General features: G+C 40.0%; 1 protein-coding gene across 1 annotated transcript in view; it reads left to right on the top strand.

The window, feature by feature from the left end:
- Catsperb (cation channel sperm associated auxiliary subunit beta) overlaps positions 1–14,116 on the top strand; it is a 124,386-nt gene extending 110,270 nt beyond the window's left edge. Inside the window, exons 21-27 of the mRNA XM_060388452.1 lie at positions 6,302–6,499; positions 7,698–7,808; positions 8,996–9,106; positions 10,492–10,627; positions 12,871–12,971; positions 13,582–13,656; positions 13,925–14,116. Of these exons, the coding sequence (XP_060244435.1) occupies positions 6,302–6,499; positions 7,698–7,808; positions 8,996–9,106; positions 10,492–10,627; positions 12,871–12,971; positions 13,582–13,656; positions 13,925–14,116 (924 nt within the window). The remainder of the gene's footprint in view (positions 1–6,301; positions 6,500–7,697; positions 7,809–8,995; positions 9,107–10,491; positions 10,628–12,870; positions 12,972–13,581; positions 13,657–13,924) is intronic.
- Positions 14,117–18,093: the final 3,977 nt, after the last annotated feature.

The raw sequence follows: 18,093 nt of genomic DNA on the forward strand, positions 1-18,093 counted from the left end.
TAAGATAAAAAAAAAAACTCAAGTGACAGGGCTGGAGAGATGGCTCAGTGGTTAAGAATGGCTGTTCTTAGGGACTATTTCTAACAGGAACTCAATGACTGGCTCTCTGGTCTCCCCACCCCCGAAGGGAGGAGCAGTCCTGTTAGGCCACAGAGGAGAGCTTTGCAGCCAGTCCTGAAGATACCTGATAAAACAGGATCAAATGAATGGGGAGGAGGTCCCCCCTATCAGTGGACTTGGAAAGGGGCACGGTGGAGATGAGGGAGGGAGGGAGGGACTGGGAGGGAATGAGGGATCGGGACATGGCTGGGATACAGAGTTAATAAAATGTAACTGATAAAAAATAAATAAAAAATAAATAAATAAAAAAAAAATTAAAAAAAAAAAGATTCAGACTGTGAGTTCTCAGAGATTGTTTCTAGACAATGGAGCCAGCAACCTTTGGCTGACTGTCATTAAAAAAAAAAAAAACAAAAAAAAACAAAGTGAATAAATTGTAATTAATAAAAATTAAAAATTTAAAAAATAATGTATATTTCTTGTTATGCCTCTACTGTAACTATTCATGTTTTATTTTGAGTTCAATGGATCTATTTAAATGTTTATATCTATGTGTGATCCCGGTTATATTCATTTTATTTTTCATAATTTAATTAAATGACCTTGTGTGACACACAAAAAAAAAAAAAAAAAAAAAAAAAAAAAAAAGAATGGCTGTTCTTCAAAAGGTCCTGAGCTCAATTCCCAGCAACCACATGGTGTCTCACAACCATCTATAATGAGATCTGGTGCCCTCTTCTGGTGTACAGGTGCACATGCAGACAGAATGCTGTATAAATAATAAATCTTAAAAAACAAAACAAAACAAAACAAAAAACTCAAGTGACAACACATGCTGGACAGGATGTGGAGACAAGGGAACCCCCCTCCATTGCTGGTGGGAGTGCAAACTTGTATAACCACTTTGGAAATCAATCTGGTACTTTCTCAGAAAACTGGGAATAGCACTACCTCAAGATTCAGCTCTATCATTCCTGGGCATATACTCAAAAGATGCCGCATCATTCAATAAGGATATTTGCTCAACTATGTTCATAGCAGCTTTATTTGTAATAGCCAGAAGATGTCCTAGATGTCCCCCAATGGAGGAATGGATACAGAAAGTGTTGTACATTTACACAATGGAATTGAAAGCAAGGAAATCATGAGGTTTGCAGGCAAATGGATGAAACTAGAAAAGATCATCCTGAGTGAGGTAACTCAGAAACAGAAAGACAGGCATGGTATGCACTCACTTATAAGCAGATATTAGCCAAATAACATTGCCATACTGAAATCTACAGACCTAAAGAAGCTTAACACTAAGGATGACCCTAGGGAGGATCCTTAAATCTCATTCATAATGGCAAACGGGATAGATACCAGAAGCAGCGGAAGAGAGGAAACAGGATGGGAGCCTACTATAGAGGGTCCTCTGAAAGGATTCACTCAACAGGACATCGAAGCAGACCCACAGTCAAACTTTGGGCAGAGCACAGGGAGTCTTATGGAAGAAGGAAGGTGGATAGAAGGACATGGAGGGGACAGGAGCCCCACAAGGAGACCAACAAAGCTAAAGGACCTGAGCCCAGGGGGTGCTGCAGAGACTGATGCATCAACCAAGGACTATGCAGGGAGAGGACCTAGAACCCCTGCTCAGATCTAGCCTATTGGCAGCTCAGGATTGATGTGGGTCCCTTAGAAAGGGGAGCAGAGGCTGCCTCTGTCATGAACTTGATTGCTTGCTCTTTGATCACTTGCCCCGGAGATGCAGTCTTGCCAGGCCACAAAGGAAGAGGATCTAGGCAGTCTTCATGAGACCTGATAAGCTATTGGCAAGTGGCAGAGGAGGAGAACTCTACTTTCAGTGGACTAGAGGAAGGGGATAGGGAAAGAGAGAGGATGGGTGGGACTAGAAAAAGTTGAAGGAGGGGGCTTCAATCAGGATATGTAATGAACAAATTGTGAAAATAAAGTAAAAGTAAAAATTAAAAAAGAAAAACCAACTCTCAAAGATAACAAAATAATTAAAGGGCCAGACAAAGGCTTCAAAGGCAAACACTTAAAATGGTTGTTACTATCGCTTCTTCGTTTTCTGATATTAGTATTTTAACTACATCGAGACCTAAAACTGATTTCCAAGTCGTCCTATCTCTAACTCTTAAATTCGAATGACCAGTAATCTGGAGGAGGATTCAAATAAACAGACTAATAACACACAAAAAAAATCAGTTCTGGTGCTCAAAAAGAAAGCTAGCATCACAGACAAAATATTAATTAAACAAGAAAACTGAGATTTTGAAGATTAAGAAAAAAACAAGTGGAAATGTTGTAGGTGAAATTTTTAGATAGATCAAATAAAAACACAGTGGAAAGCATTTTCAGGAACCTTGACCAAGCAGAAGAAAGAACATCAGAAATTGATGATCAGGTCTGGTAAAGAATACATTCAGATAGCAACAAAACAAACAAACAAACAAACTAGGATTTCATGCCCATAATTTTCTACCACTAAGACTTGACAGCTTGATCATGAGACCACGTTTAAGAATCCACAGGATAGGAAAAGAAACTCAGAGAAAATGAAAGGGCATAGGAAATTTGTTTAATGGAATTGTAAAAGAAAATTTCCTCCACATACAGGGTGATGTGAACATTCAAATTTAAGCGCTAGAGACAGGACTTGAAAATAAGTGTCTTGCTCACAACATAGTTAAAATATAATATTAGAAGACAAAGAAACAATAGCAACTAATTTCAAGGCCAACCCACTGTGGCTCAGTTGGGGAAGCACTTGTCTGGCATGCATGAAGCCCAGGGATACATCCAAGCAGGACATATGCCAGGTATGTTACTGCACATTTATAATCCCAGCACTTGGAAGGTTTAGATGAGAAAGGAACCAACTCACTCAAGTTGTCCTCTGACTTACACACACACACACACACACACACACACACAAATGTAAGAAGAAAAACTAGCAACCAAAAAAAAGAGACAATCTCAGTCAGAATGTGCCACGGGTTTGACTACCTGATTTAATATTGTTTTGTATCTCTCAACTTCCTGTTATTTATTCTTTTTCTTTGGCGAGATTGCTATATGCTTAATAACCTTGCCCATTCAAGACCAAAACACAACTATCAGAGATCATTTTCTGGATAATTAAAATCAATATATTTTGGAGGGAGGGTGGCTGTGATAAGGCTATGAAGTGAATAAAATAATAAAATAAAAAGATTGGCCTGAAATTCTCTTTCTTTGTTGGGTCTTTGTGAGGTTTAGGTATCAAGGTGACTGTGGCTTCATAGAATGAGGTTGGTAATGTTCCTTCTGTTTCTGTTTTATGGAAGAGTTTGAAGAGTATTAGTGTTGGCTCTTCTTTGAAGTTCTGGTAGAATTCAGCACTGAAACCATCAGGTCGTGGGCTTTTTTTGCATGGTAGACTTTTGATAACAACTTCTATTTCCTTAGGGGATATAGAATTTCAGGCCAATCTTCCCTTATGAACACTGATGCAAAAATACTCAATGAAATACTTGCAAACCGAATTCAAGACACCATCAAAGATATCATCTACCATGACCAAGTAGGCTTCATCTCTGGTATTCAGGGGTGGTTCAATATATGGAAATCCATCAGTGTGATCCACCATATAAAAAAACTGAAAGGAAAAAAAACCCACATGATCATTTCCTTAGATGGAAAAAAAAAGGCAGTTGATAAAAACCAACACTCCTTCATGTTTAAAGTCCTGGAGAGATTAGGGATACAAGGCACTTACTTAAACATAGTAAAGGCAATATACAGCAAGCCTATAGTCCACATCAAACTAAATGGAGAGAAACTTAATTCAATCCCACTGAAATCAGAGACAAGGCAAGACTGCCCATTCTATCCATAACTCTTCTACATAGTACTGGAAGTCCTAGCTAGAGCAATAAGACAATTAAAGGAGATCAAGGGGATTCAAATCGGAAAAGAAGAAGTCAAAATATCACTATTTGCAGGTGATATGATAGTATACATGAGTGACCCCAAAAATTCAACCAGAGAACTCCTACATCTGATAAACAGCTTCAGCAAAGTGGCTGGGTACAAATTTAACTAAAAGAAATCAGTAGCCCTCCTGTATAGCAAAAACAAAAGAACTGAGAAAGAAATTAGGGAAACCACACCCTTCACAATAGCCACTAATAACATAAAGTACCTTGGTGTGACTCTAACCAAGCAAGTGAAAGACCTTTTCAAAAGAAACCTTCAAGTCTCTGAAAAAAAGAAATTGAAGAAGATATGAGAAAATGAAAAGATCTTCCATGTTCATGGCTTGGTAGGGTTGACATAGTAAAAATGGCCTTTTTACCAAAAGCAATCTAGAGATTCAATGCAATTCCTATCAAAATACCAACACAGTTCTTTACAGACCTTGAAAGAACAACTCTTAATTTCATATAGAATAACAAAATAAACCAGAATAGTTAGAACAATCCTGTGCAATAAAAAATCTTCTGGAGGCATCTCCATCCCTGATCTCAAGCTGTGCTACAGAGCAGCAGTATTAAAACTGCATGGTACTGGCATAGAAACAGAACGGTGGATCAATGGAATCGGAATGAAGACCCAGAAATAAACTCACATACCTATGGACAACTAATTTTTTCCAAAGAAGCCAAAACCATACCATGGAAAAAAGATAGCATCTTCAACAAATGGTGCTGGTCTAACATACAGAAAAATGGCAACAGACCCATTTCTATCACTCTGCACAAAATTAAAGTGCAAGTGGATCAAAGATCTCAACATAAAATCAGGCACACTAATTCTGTTTGAAGAAAGAGCGGGAGAGAGCCTTGAGTTCATTGGCACAGGTAACAGTTTCCTTAACAGAAAACCAACAGCACAGGTTCTAAGATCTACAATTAATACATGGGTATCATAAAACAGAAAACTTCAGTAAAGCAAAGGACTCTTCCATCAGAACAAAATGACAGCCTACAGACTGCAGAAAGATCTTCATTAATCCTATATCTGACAGAGGGTTAATATCCAGAATATAAAAAGAACTCATATAATTAGAAACCAACACACCAAATAATCCCATTTGGGCACAGAGCTAAGCAGAGAATTCTCAACAGGGGAATATCAAATGGCAGAGAAACACTTAAGTACAACAAGGACATTTTCTCAACCATGTTCATAGCACATTTATTCATAATAGCCAGACGCTGGAAACAATCCACATGTCCCTCAGTTGAGGAATGGATACAGAAATTGTGGTACATTTACACAATGGATTACTACTCAGCAATTAAAAACAAGGAAACCATGAAATTTTCAGGCAAATGGTGGGAACTAGAGAAGATTATCCTGAGTGAGGTATCCGAGAAGCAGAAAGACACACATGGTATATACTCACTTATAAGTGGATATTAGACATACAATATAGGATAAACATTCTAAAATCTGTACACCTAAAGAAGCTAGGCAAGAAGAAGGACGCTGGGTAAGATACTCAATCATCATTCAGAAAGGCAAACAAGATGGACATTGGAAGATGGAGAAAACAGGGAACAAGACAAGAGCCTACCACACAGGGCCACTGAAAAACTCTACCCAGTAGGGTATCAAAGTAGAAGCTGAGACTCATAGGCAAACTTTGGGCAGAGCACAGGAAGTCTTAAGGAGGAAGAGAGGGGTGGGCATAGAAGGACATGGAGGGGACAGGAGCCCCACAAGGAGACCAACAAAGCTAAAGGATCTGAGCCCAGGGGGTGCTGCAGAGACTGATGCATCAACCTAGGACCATGCATGGAGAGGACCTAGACCCCCTGCTCAGATGTGGCCAGTTGGCACCTCAGTCTCCATGTGGATCTCTGAGTGAGGGGAGCAGGGGCTGCCTCTATCATGAAGTCAGTTGATTATTCAACTGACTTATTATTCGCCCTTGGTGATGCGGCCTTGCCTGGCCATGGAGGAAGAGGACCAGACAGTCCTGATAGGACTGGACTTAACAAGCTATAGGCAGATGGCAATGGTGGAGAACTCCCCCTTTCAGTGGGAAGGAGGGTGGGATTGGGAGGAGTTGAGGGTGGGGGGCTTCCATCGGAATATATATTGAATAAATTGTAGAAAAAATTAACATTAAAATTAAAAAAAAAGGAAAAAATACAATGGTCAGGAAAAAACAAAATAAACCAAAACAAAACCCGATGTGTTTTGGATGTCTCCGGGATTGTAACCTTCCGCTTTGGGATGTCTCCAGGGCTCCACTTCGCTGGCACTGGTTCTGTGGGACGCATCAACCGATTGCCTTGTCACTACACTGGTGACAACCATGAAGAGCAGCTGCAGTTACCTCAGGACCATGCACCACGTCCCTGACGCTGACATCCCGCCTGAAGACTGGGTCAGCGGAGTTCACGAGGACAGCCTGGGCTTCAATATGATCAAGACTCTGCCGGTAAGATCCTGGCTCTGCCCCCTTTAAGAGGGCAAGGCATGTGCTTCTCCTGCGGCCTTGCATGGCCATTCCCTGTTAGCAGTTCTGCTCTGAGGACCTCTAGCAGTTTCATCGTTTTCAAACTGTGGGTCATTTCAAGAATGTGATGGTGATGATTCGTTTCAAACCCATTAATGCTTCCTGAAATAATTATTTTTGTCACTAACTTCCCTCATCATCATTAATGTTATTAATATAATGGTGGTATAATCTTGGGATTTTGTGATACATGCAACCATATTGACTTACAATGATTTTGTCTCAAGCTTATATATCTAAACAATTCCATTTCTCTTTGGGTTTAGTTTTTTTCCCCCCTTCAGTAAAATCTCAAAATATTGAACTTGACCTTCCAGTTCTCCTGTGAACAATCGCATTTCAGTATAATAACTTTTGCTTTTGTTTTGTTAGTATCTGTGAGTCCTCTAATTTTGTTCTTGTGTGTATGGGAATGGCCATCATGCGTGCTTGCAATTGTGTGTGCAGGAAAGCTTGACCACATGGGCTTATGTGGAGGCCAGCAGTTAACCTCAGGTGTCTTCCTAAATCTGCCTTGTTTCTGAGGAAGATCTCTCGTTGAGCCTAGAGGTCACCATTTTACCTAGATCTGCAGACAAGCTCTCCAGATAGGCCTGTCTCTGCCCTCTGTATTGGGGTTAGGGGTTAGTGCTGGCACAATTGAGTTTCCCCTTGAGTGGCAGACACTACCAGCTGAGCCATCTGCTCGGCCACTTATTTTGTTGTGTCTTGTCTTATTTGGGGATTCTTGTGACCATTTCAAAGCTAAAAATTAGCTAAAGTACTACTTCTAGTTTTGTGACAGAAAACAAATAATCAAACTTGAGGCTGTGTTCTGACTGAATCACTGAGCCTCTTCTCTAAAATGCTTGGACACGCCCTGAAGTAACTTCATGGCAGCTACTATAAGAACTAAAAGTCATTTTCACCTCTTTACAAAGTCCAAATGACATCATCACAGGGTAAGGTCTTTGAAATTACAGAACCTGAGGGGTAGAGGTACTGAAGAGGAGAAATTCATTGTAATGCCTGGAGCTAGAAGTGAATTGTTTGCATGAAACAGTTTTCTGAAAAGGCCAAAATGTTTATGCTATGGTGAATAATAACCCGTGGCCCTCTTTCTTTACCTAATCATCTGCAGGTAAACTACAGGCCTCCATCTAATATGGGAATTTCTATTCCACTGACTGATAACTTTTATCATGCAGACCCTAGCAAACCCATCCCAAGAAATCTGTTTCAGAAATCAAAGGTAAAGAATGTGTCTATAAATGAACTAATGCAGTTTTTGAGTTATATTTAAGAAATCAGTGTGCTCATGATCTAGGTCAGCTGACAAAGGCCCTGGCCATCAAGCCTGAACTCAGTCTGACCCCTAGGATGGAATAGAAATAAAGAACAGACCCCTGCTGGTTTGCTCTGGCCCAGACCCACACACCAAGACATGCACCACACAAACACACACACACACACATACACACACACAGATACTGTCTCAAAAGAGAGAGAGTTGAACAAACTAATAGTACATATTGTATGCATGTTTTCACACACACAAACTGTTTAGAGGTTAACATACTTCTTGCTGAATCTTGGGTTTGGGCAAGAAATTCTGCTCTAAGCTATGAGGCACTAAGACCCCGAGCTCTCCAACTCTGTTTCCTCCAAAGATAAAATCTGTTTTGTTACTACAACCATTCCCTTTATTAACATAAGAATTTTTTTGTTGCATGTATAGCTTTACCTTCCCGGGGTTCTCCCCACCATAATTTTCTGGGGAGTTAAGTAGGAAATATATCTAGTTGATATGAAATAATTAAGATGGAAATTTGATCATTCGTTTATTTTGAGTTGTTGAACTAGGTCTTGCTATATAGTCCACACTAGCTCAAACTTCTATGTAGTCCAGGCTGACTGAAACCCCTGATCTTCTTGACTCAAGGTGGTGAGTTTGCTGACATGTGTTGCCACAACTACCCCCGGGAGGGTTTTGAGTGCAGGATTTGGGGTATGGGACACTTGCACGTTTCAGTACTTCCAGTGTTACCAGACACTTGTCAACATTCTCTAAAGATAGAGCTCTGCACATGACAAAGGGTATCTCCACGGGCTTTCACACTAGTCGGAGAAACTTCACCGTGAAAGGAAAAGGAAGATGTACCTTTTTCAGAACAAAATGTCCAAAAAAAAAAAAAAAATGTCCATGTGCAACCTGAAAGAACTGTGCAGAAATATTGTTACATTACACCCTTCATAATCTCCTGGGCAAGCGCTTTCTGCATATCTATACCACTAGCGTCTCTGATTTTATCCTGAATGAATCTTCTTCTTTAACCTCTTGAAATTTTATTATTCAGAGAATAAGTATTCCCTAAGCACTTACTTTGGAAAATTTCTAAATCATGAAAACAAGGCAACCTCTGCTGCTTCTGTCTGCAGGAAACTGGCAAATACAAACAGTGCGCCAATGCCACCCGTCGGGAAATGTGCAACTGCACTGAACATCAAAAGGGTTCACATGCTGTCGCTTTCTCAGACTGCAAAGAAAAGGTAAGACAATTCATATTTACCTGATGATGCAATGATTTCCCATTCCTGTGATTGCAAATGTGCCTTTAGTCAAACATGAAAACTCAGACGTGGAGGCTGGAGGCATGGCATAAAGGCATTTGTTGCTTTTGCTGAAGACCCAGGTTCAATTCCCAGAAGCCACATGCAGCTCACAACCTTCTGGAACCCCAGTTCTAGAGGCTCTGATGCCCTCTTCTGGCTTCTACTGGCACTGTATTGACGTGGCTTGGAGACAAACATGAAAGCAAAAACATAAAAACATCTTAAAAACAAAGTAATCAAAACAAAACAAAACAAAACAAAAAGTAATCCCACATGTGAAAATAATGTCTGTTGTGACTTAGAACCGAATATGACACAGTTGAAAAGATCTGACTTCTGCACTTAGAGGAATTAACTACACTTATCTCCAAATTAAAAGAAAAGTACTTACTCTGGCCTCTCCATGTCATGGGTACAAATATATACACGTTTCACACACAATTAACAATCATACTACTAATGAATTAATTTAACTTAATGTAATTTTCAGGCTACCATGTGCCCCAGATACTGCTCCTGGAGACAGACCCAAAGGACCTTGTCACTATCCCACAGAGTTTATTACTATACCACATACATGTTTATTACTGCAATGCTCACAAGACTAAGAAAGGAAACCATCCAAAATGTCCATCAGCACATGGATAGACAATATGTTGTACAATGTGTTTTTGTGATGTGAAAAAACATCAGATCACATTTACAGGAAGATAGTCGGTACTGGAGATCATTGTGTAAAGTGAAATAAGTCAGGCCTAGAAGAAAAGTCCTGTGTTATTCCGCATGTGAAGACTCTACACGTAAGTGTGAATTGGGGGAGTAAAAAGAAGAAAAGAGACCAAGCAAGCAGAGGAAGAGATCTTAAATGGGTTAGATAGAGAAGAGAATTTATGTGACATAAAAACAGAAGGGAGGTGTGTCTGGGGAGAAGAGAAGAGATGCACAAAAAAAAAAAAAAACAAACCAAAAGTAGAATGATAATGATGGAAGAAAATCCCACAATAATTCTATATAATAAATATTGTTATATGTGTGTGTATTAGAAAATATATGTAAGAAATCTCCATAATGACACCGATCAGTTTGTATACCAAATCCACACATTGTTTTTAAAAGTTATGCATCTCATTACCATGTTTTCTGCCTTGGAATTTGCATGGATTTTGTTATGATAGACTCTTTTTGTGTCTGAAAGGCAGAGGTTTTAGGAAGCACTCCACTTAGAACAGCCAAGGTTCTGTCAAAATCTCATTCATTTCTTGATCAAGAATGATACTATTGAATTTCCAGACTTATATTCATTCATGGAATTTGTATTTTAGGTTCATCGCTTCAGGTTTCCAGTCACACAATACCCAGTCCTTTTGGAGATTCTCAATGAAAGAGGAAGATTCTCTGTGGAACCCCCATATTTGGTTACCGTGACTGAAGTCAATATGAGAAAAAACTGGGAACTAAGTATGGTTTTCTGTCTTCTATGCTTATCTTACAAGCCATTTTATTATTACTGATTTTTTTAAAAAAATGAGTGGATCACAAAGCCTGTTCACAGGAGAAATAGCCAGGAGTTTTGGGGAAAAGGAGTTGAATCATTGGCATTTTCACCTTTGTCATCTCCTTTTATGTTCCTTCCCGTAACCTGGGTTCATTGGTACAAGGCCAGTTTGGTTTTGTTTTTAATTTGAACTGTAGAACTGGGGAATTCACTCGGTAGTTAAGAGCATACTGCTCATGCAGAGGGCCCATGTCAAGCAGCTCACACAATGTCTGCAACTCCAGCTGCAAAGTGTCCTATGCCTGTGCGTGTAGGGTGCTACACATACCCACATGCAAACACAACTAAAAACAAACCTTTAGCAAATAAGTGACGCACAAAGATGAGCCTAAAAGTCATGTTGGAGATGAGTAGCAACAATGATGGAGTTTTTGCTGTGTGCCAGTTGTGTGTCTTCATTATTCACCGTGTCAGCAGTTACCTAAATGTTCTCCGTGCTTCCAGACATTCTGTAGGATATGCTTCTAATTATGCAAGTAAAGTTTTGTGAAGACTTTTTAGCTGATTTTTTAGGACACAGTTGTAATCCCAGAACTTGGTAGGTAGAGGCAGGAGGATCAAAGTTAAAGGCCAGTTACAGTTTTAGAGTGAGATAGGACCAGCCTGGCTATATGAGCCATTGTCCCAAAAAGAAAGAAGAAAAGAGAGTGGGGATTTCATGGTAAAAGAGCTGGAAAGAGACAATACAAAAGGGACCTTACCTAAATTCAGTGTTAGTTGCATATTTTATATTTATTTTTGCATGGATATTTTTAGGTGATAGATAGATAGATAGATAGATAGATAGATAGATAGATAGATAGAGACAGAGAGAACTAGACAAGGACTGAGGCTGTAGCTCAGTAGCAGAATGCTTGCCTAGAATGCTCAAAGCCCTAGGTTCAATCCCCAGTGTTGCTCCACCAAGGAGGCATGAAGATGGCAGCTGGGCCTGGTGAAGCGGGTGGATGAAGCGAATTCAAACTTTGATTAGTCATCACTATATCACTAAGTCTGTAAACATATGGTAGTCAGTGAGTCTTACTCTGCCAAATTTAATGCCTTATTGAAGTGAAAACTCCAGTAAAGAAAACAAAGTTTCCATTGTCCATGATTAATATTCCCAGTTTCTGTGGTTTCCTGGTGGCTCTTACCAGATTTGGAGAACTGACTTTTACATATAGAAGTATTTTACAAGCTGACTGCTAAACTAGTAAGTTAGCCATGGTGAGAGTATCCTCAATGAAAATCAGCTGAGAAAATAGTCAGTTTGAATTATTTGCTTTAGCTCCTCTTACCATCACACCACTAGAGCTTACAAGACCCAACCCTGACTCACGCGTTTAGAACGTAGGTAGGAGAGCTGTCTGCTTCTCTTAGAGAACCCATCAATGATCCTATTGTGCAACTTGACTGCCATCTTAGGAAAACCATTTGCCCACGACTAGGGAAAATGCAACACATTCATGTCAGGATTGGTTTCTCATAAGTAAGAGGCTAGAGGGTGCCCAGAAGGCCTCTCCTCGAGGAGGACATTGGATCAATGTGGGCGGTTAATCTAACTCACCTCCCCCCAAGAGAAGTTAGGACGTATATTGGCAGTAGCGTGCTTATCTACCATGAACTGGTTCAATCCCCAGTGCCAGAATTTCCTTATGTTTTATGAATATGGTTGTTTTACTTGCTTGTCTGTGCGTCACTTACATGCCTAATACCCTCAGTGGCCAAAGGACACCATCAGATCCCCTAGTACTGGAGTTGCAGGTGGATGTGAGCTGCCATATGGCTGCTGGGAATTGAACCCAGGTCCTCAACAAGAGCAGCTAGCACTCCTAACCACTCAACTTTCCTGTCACACCTAATTACCAGACACTTTTTAAATAACAATAGATAACTCTTCCATGAGCCGACCCTCACACTTGGATCTGTCTTATCTTCTGCAGCTCCTGCTCTGCATATATTTTTCTTTTTTCTGAGTGTTTACTTTTTTCTCTTAACTCTTCTGCTTAAGCCTATATTAAAATATCTTTAGTAAAATCCAACCCTAAAGATACTTACAAATCAAACAAAATGAAGAGCATGGGTTGCCAGAATCTTTCACTGTAGCTCAACTTCTAGGCAAAATGTGAAAATATGATGTGCTCAAAATGTGTTCTGTGTATTTCAGAGCAAACGGTGCCAGAGAGTGTTAAGAAGTTGAAGACTTACTTAGAGTCAAGGCTTAAAACTCCAGTGTATAATCCTTTAGGTCTCAACCTCAGTATAAGGGTGAGTTGACAGCATTTTCATTTTTACCAGGTAGAGGTTAAAGGAAAGCATGTGTGTTAAAGTAAGATTGACAATTTTGATGTTGATTGATGGTAGGAACAGCAGTTTTAAAGTATATAGAAAATGTTTCCTTTTCTTTATTTCTTTTGCTGTCTTATTTTGATAGGAATCTAAGTGTTGAACAGAAAGTTAATTTACTATTTTCTAAGAAATAGGCGAGATCAATTGGTTAAAGAGAAGCAAAAATGTTCTTTATAGAAGGTAGGGATTATGAAAGGATACATAAAGCCCAGGTAAGTGTGAAAACCAGTGGAAACGCAGAGATATGTTAAACCCACAGATACGAGGGATAAATCAAAGTATTCATGACAGACAAATTGTTTTATGTTTTAGTTTCATTCTGAAAGTAAAACTATGTTAATGAATTCTTGTTTCAATAACCTTTAATTTTATATGTGATGTACATACCCAAGAGCCTTGGCACTCCTCATAGATGACATCTAAGGAAGTGGCTCCCATGGGTATCTTTATTTAAAGAAAACACACACACACACACACACACACACACACACACACACACACATAATGACCATCTGTGTTTGTTCCACAGGGCTCTGAGCTGTTTCACTTCAGGGTGTCTGTAGTTCCTGGAGTCAGCTTTTGTGACTTAGCTGATGAATTTCAGGTACAATAAACGCACAAAGTATGAAATGGGGTGATGAATGAGAAAATGAAACATTGTTTGTCAATCCAAGTTATGCATAAAGATAAAAACACGGGGAGAATTTGTGTGCTGGAGAAGGCTTGGAAGGGGCATGGCAGAGAGTGAGAGAGTGGGTGGAAGAGGATGCTGAGTGTCCACAGAACTCCGGGTGGAATTTTGCTGTGTGGTTCGTTGTGGGGATCATACAATGTCCAGTGTTTTACATAAGCACTTTGCTTTTTCTTTTCAGATTTATGTCGATGAAGTACCATTGCCTTTTCCAGGACATGCACTAATTGCTGTTGGAACATCTGTAGTGCTAGGGGGATTAATTTTCACATCATTTTTCCTCCAAATGCGTAACATCCACCCATGTAGAGCATTGCGAAGAGTTATCAGAGGACACACTGCAAACCACTCGGCTATAAGCATCAACTCATGAGCCAAAGTCTGGACAGTGAACAAACAACAATCATCAATTATCTTTAATTCCTGGTTCCACGAGACACATCCATAGAATATGGTTATATTTTTAAAATACTCATTTGGCACAATGCTATAGAATATTGTACTCATAATTCTAGTTGCTGTTTGTCAATACTTTCACCTTCTATTCTCTTATTTTTAATACACACAAAATTATTTTAGCACTTAGATGCCTTTTTTAGATTGTTTTGGAAAATATAAAATGATAACAAATTCTGTGTAGAATGGATTTTTGTGTTATTCAGCTCTTAAGATCTAGAGTCCCTTGTGTAGTGCCAGGTTCTGGATAGAATAGTGGTACAATGAGGGTGTCCTTACGCATTACACACAGGCATCAGGCATGGAGAGGCTCATCAGTGGGTATGTTTGTAGGAAATGAAGAAAAGAAGTCATTTAGGATTCTTAAAAAAGGCCAAACCAACCTGTGGTACCTAGTAAGAGGAAAAGGTGACCTCACCCTGGTTTACCGGAGAAATATAGTGATTGGCCAGGTGTTAGTTTCAAACGCGCAGCCTATACAAAATGCAAAAGATAAGTCTCTGTGTGCTTTCAGTGGGCGTGTCCCCAGAATCCAAGAGAGAAGACTACACCCAGGTGTCAGAGCTGGCATGCATGGAGGCTGCTGAGTGAGGACAGTGCATGCAGGCATGGAAAAACAAACAAACAAACAAACAAACCATAATGGACTACTCAAAACTGTAGCTCTCAGGGACTGTAAACTCTAGGGACATTTTCTTGTTTTATAATCGCCTCTTTCTCACCAAGATAAGATTATCCTGAATGAGAAAATACCTTAGACCCCAAGATTCATGGACCTTTACTAAACAGAAAAGCTTAAGGTAGTCTTGGGACTGGAGTGATGGCTCCGCGACTTATAGCGCTTGTTCCTGCAGAGGATTTGGGCCGAATTTCAGCCCCACACAATTGCTCACCACCACTGATTCTTCTCTCTCCTTCTGTGACCTCAGCACTTGTCTCAGCTATTTTTCTCATCATTGTGATCAAATACCTGACACGAACAAATAAAAGGTAGAAAAACTTTCTGGCGCTCCCAGTTCCCTAGAGTAGTCTGGCATGATACGGGAGACGCGGTGGTGGAATTAGGTCCTGTCCGTGTGGTTGGAGAATAAAGTAGCTGGTCACATCAGCAGGCGGACATTCAAGCAGAGAGCTAACCGGAAGTGTGCCTGCTTGTTACCTAATACTGTGTCTGTTATCTGTGCTCTGAATCCGAAAATTTCCACACGCTCCCCAAACAATGCCAGCATCTGGAGACCAACTTATCGAATACGGGCCCATGAGCGCCCTTCAAAACAAAATCCAAATTCTCATTAAGTAGTTGAATGGCCTCATCTGGCCTTAACTATTTTGTGCTCCTTCCTCAATTCCGCTAACACGATCATTTTCATTGGACAATCACTTAGAACCATCCATCCATACCATGTTTTGAGTTTTCCCAGGATCCTACATAATAAGTTTGTTTAATTTTCCCTTACTGGTAGCAAGCTATGGTGACATATGCCTGTAATGCCACAACTGGAGAGAAGAGGCTGGATTCAGTAACAGCCTGAACTACACAGTAAGATCTTATCTCCAAAAAGAAAAAGAAAAGTTTTTTGTTGTTGTTGTTGTTTTGTTTTTATTTTTATTTTTTAACTTTTCTCTTAACTAGTTTTCCTTAGCTCATGTTCTGGTACCTGTCACTGAACTCTCACAGAATTTAATACCACCACTGCTCTCCTATCTTCTGCCAGCATAAGCTGACAATTTATTTTTGTAAGAGAGGTATCTGGTAGAGAATTTATACCCAGCAAATACTTTTAAAACAACTCTGAAAAATTATTAGTAAGCAACAAGAAGATCATGTCCTTAAGACAATTAGTTGACCACATACCTCAGCAGGAATATAAAATCATGATTGTATAGAGTGGATCCTGAATGTTCCTCTCCCTCCAAAACCCAGCGTTAAAAGCTGGCAGTGTTGTTAGAAACCAAAAATAAAAAAAATAAAAACGAGTCTGAAAGCTGGGCGTGGTGGGATGCCTTTAATGTCCTTACATGGAAGGCAAAGGGATGTTCATCTCCATGAGTTCTGGGCAATCCTGGGCTACACAGTGAGACCAGATCTCAAAAGAAAGAAAAAAGTTGAGAGATGACGTCTAGCAGGGTGCTCTTAGGTATTGGAGAGTATTCTCTTAAAACAGGAGCTTTGAAATCTGAAAAGGTGCCTCTTTGGTTAAAAAACACTGTTGCTTTTGCTCAGGACCAGAGTTTGAATCCCAGCATCCACGCGGTAGCTCACAGCTGTTAACTACATCTACGGGGGATTCAATATCCTCCTTTGAACTCCATGGGCACATGGCATGGACAGGATGCAAATATATGCAAATGTATGCAAAACAGTCATGCAAATTAAAAAAAACAAACAACAAAAAACAGGATTGTGGGATCTTGGTCTTTTCCTTACCTGGCCGTAGAGTAAATGGATGGTTTCACCATACCCTCCCTGCTTTACCATCCAACAGCTCTACCACAGATCTAAAAGCAATGGTTCCACCCAACCATGGGTCGGAGCCTCCAAAACCTTGACCCAAAGTAAACATTTTTTTTTTCAAATTAATTATCTTCGTTACAATGATAAAAAACAAAACAAAACAAAACAAAAAACCTAACACGACATGGCAAATAATCACGTGAAAAGCAACCATAGACGCCGAGTCAGCACAGAAAGATGGCTCAGTGGGAGGAGGGACCTGCCACCGGCCTGGATGAGCTGAGTTTGATGTCTGGGCCTCACGTGGAGGAGGGAGCGAACTGACCCCTGCAAGCTGTCTGAGGGCTTCCGCGTGAGTGCCGCAGCGCACGAAGCCCGTGCCCATCTAACTCAGTACTGCAGCAAATGGCAGATCTTTGTGTAAACCCTATTTAAACTTTAACAACAAACTTGGGCCTGTGTGGTAGTGCCCAGAATCTCAGCACTTGAGAAACTGAGGCCAGACAATCAGGATGATTGTCAAAGCCTCCTGGGGTAAACACTAAATTCCACGTCAGACACTGTCTCAAAAGAATTTTAATGGACACTTTTCACTTTTGAAAATGAATGTGACAATTCCAAATAGTAAGCAATGCAACCCAGCAACGCAACTTCTGAATCTAGCAGTGAATGCCAGAATTCACAGGCAGTTTAATTCCAGGAACTTAATACATATACATTACAAATCAGAAACATGAATATGAGAAGAGGTTTGAAGTTATGACTCAGCAATTACGTCCGTCTACTTACTGTTCTTGCAGAGGACTTGAGTTCGGTTCCCAGCACAAACACTGGGTGGCTCACAGCCACCTATAACTGTAGTTCAAGGGTCTTCAACATCTCCTTCTGGCCTTGGCAGCACATGTGTGAGCACACACACACACACACACGCACACATGCACACACACACACACACACACACACACACACTAAGCTCATGATGTTTGTAAAAACAAGATGGATGGAGCTGGAGGTCACAATGTTAAGTGAAATAGGCTCAAAAAGACAAGTATTGAATGTTTTCTTTCATGCGTAGAATCTAAGATTTGGTGGGGACACGAAAGCAGAAGGGGAACTATTAGGAAAACAGAAAAGGACCCACGTGGGAAGTATAAAGAGAGAAACTGGGGCCGAATCTAATGAAAGTCCATTATATGCGTGTGTGAGAGTGTCACAATAAAACCTACCCCTGTTCATAACTTACACTAATAAAAGTAACTATCAAATTTTCAGAATAGCTGCACATTGTCTTTCACTAAATAACAAGTGTCACCAGTTTGCTAACCATTTCTATGATGAAGGTCATCTCTAAATTAAATGCTGACAATACTTCCAAGAGAAAAACAAATTATATTACTCTGTCTCTTAAGCGGTAAGCCTACTTTTTAATGGTGATTTAA

The sequence above is a fragment of the Meriones unguiculatus genome, chromosome 7 (genome assembly GCF_030254825.1).
Source record: "Meriones unguiculatus strain TT.TT164.6M chromosome 7, Bangor_MerUng_6.1, whole genome shotgun sequence".
Classification (NCBI taxonomy): domain Eukaryota; kingdom Metazoa; phylum Chordata; class Mammalia; order Rodentia; family Muridae; genus Meriones; species Meriones unguiculatus.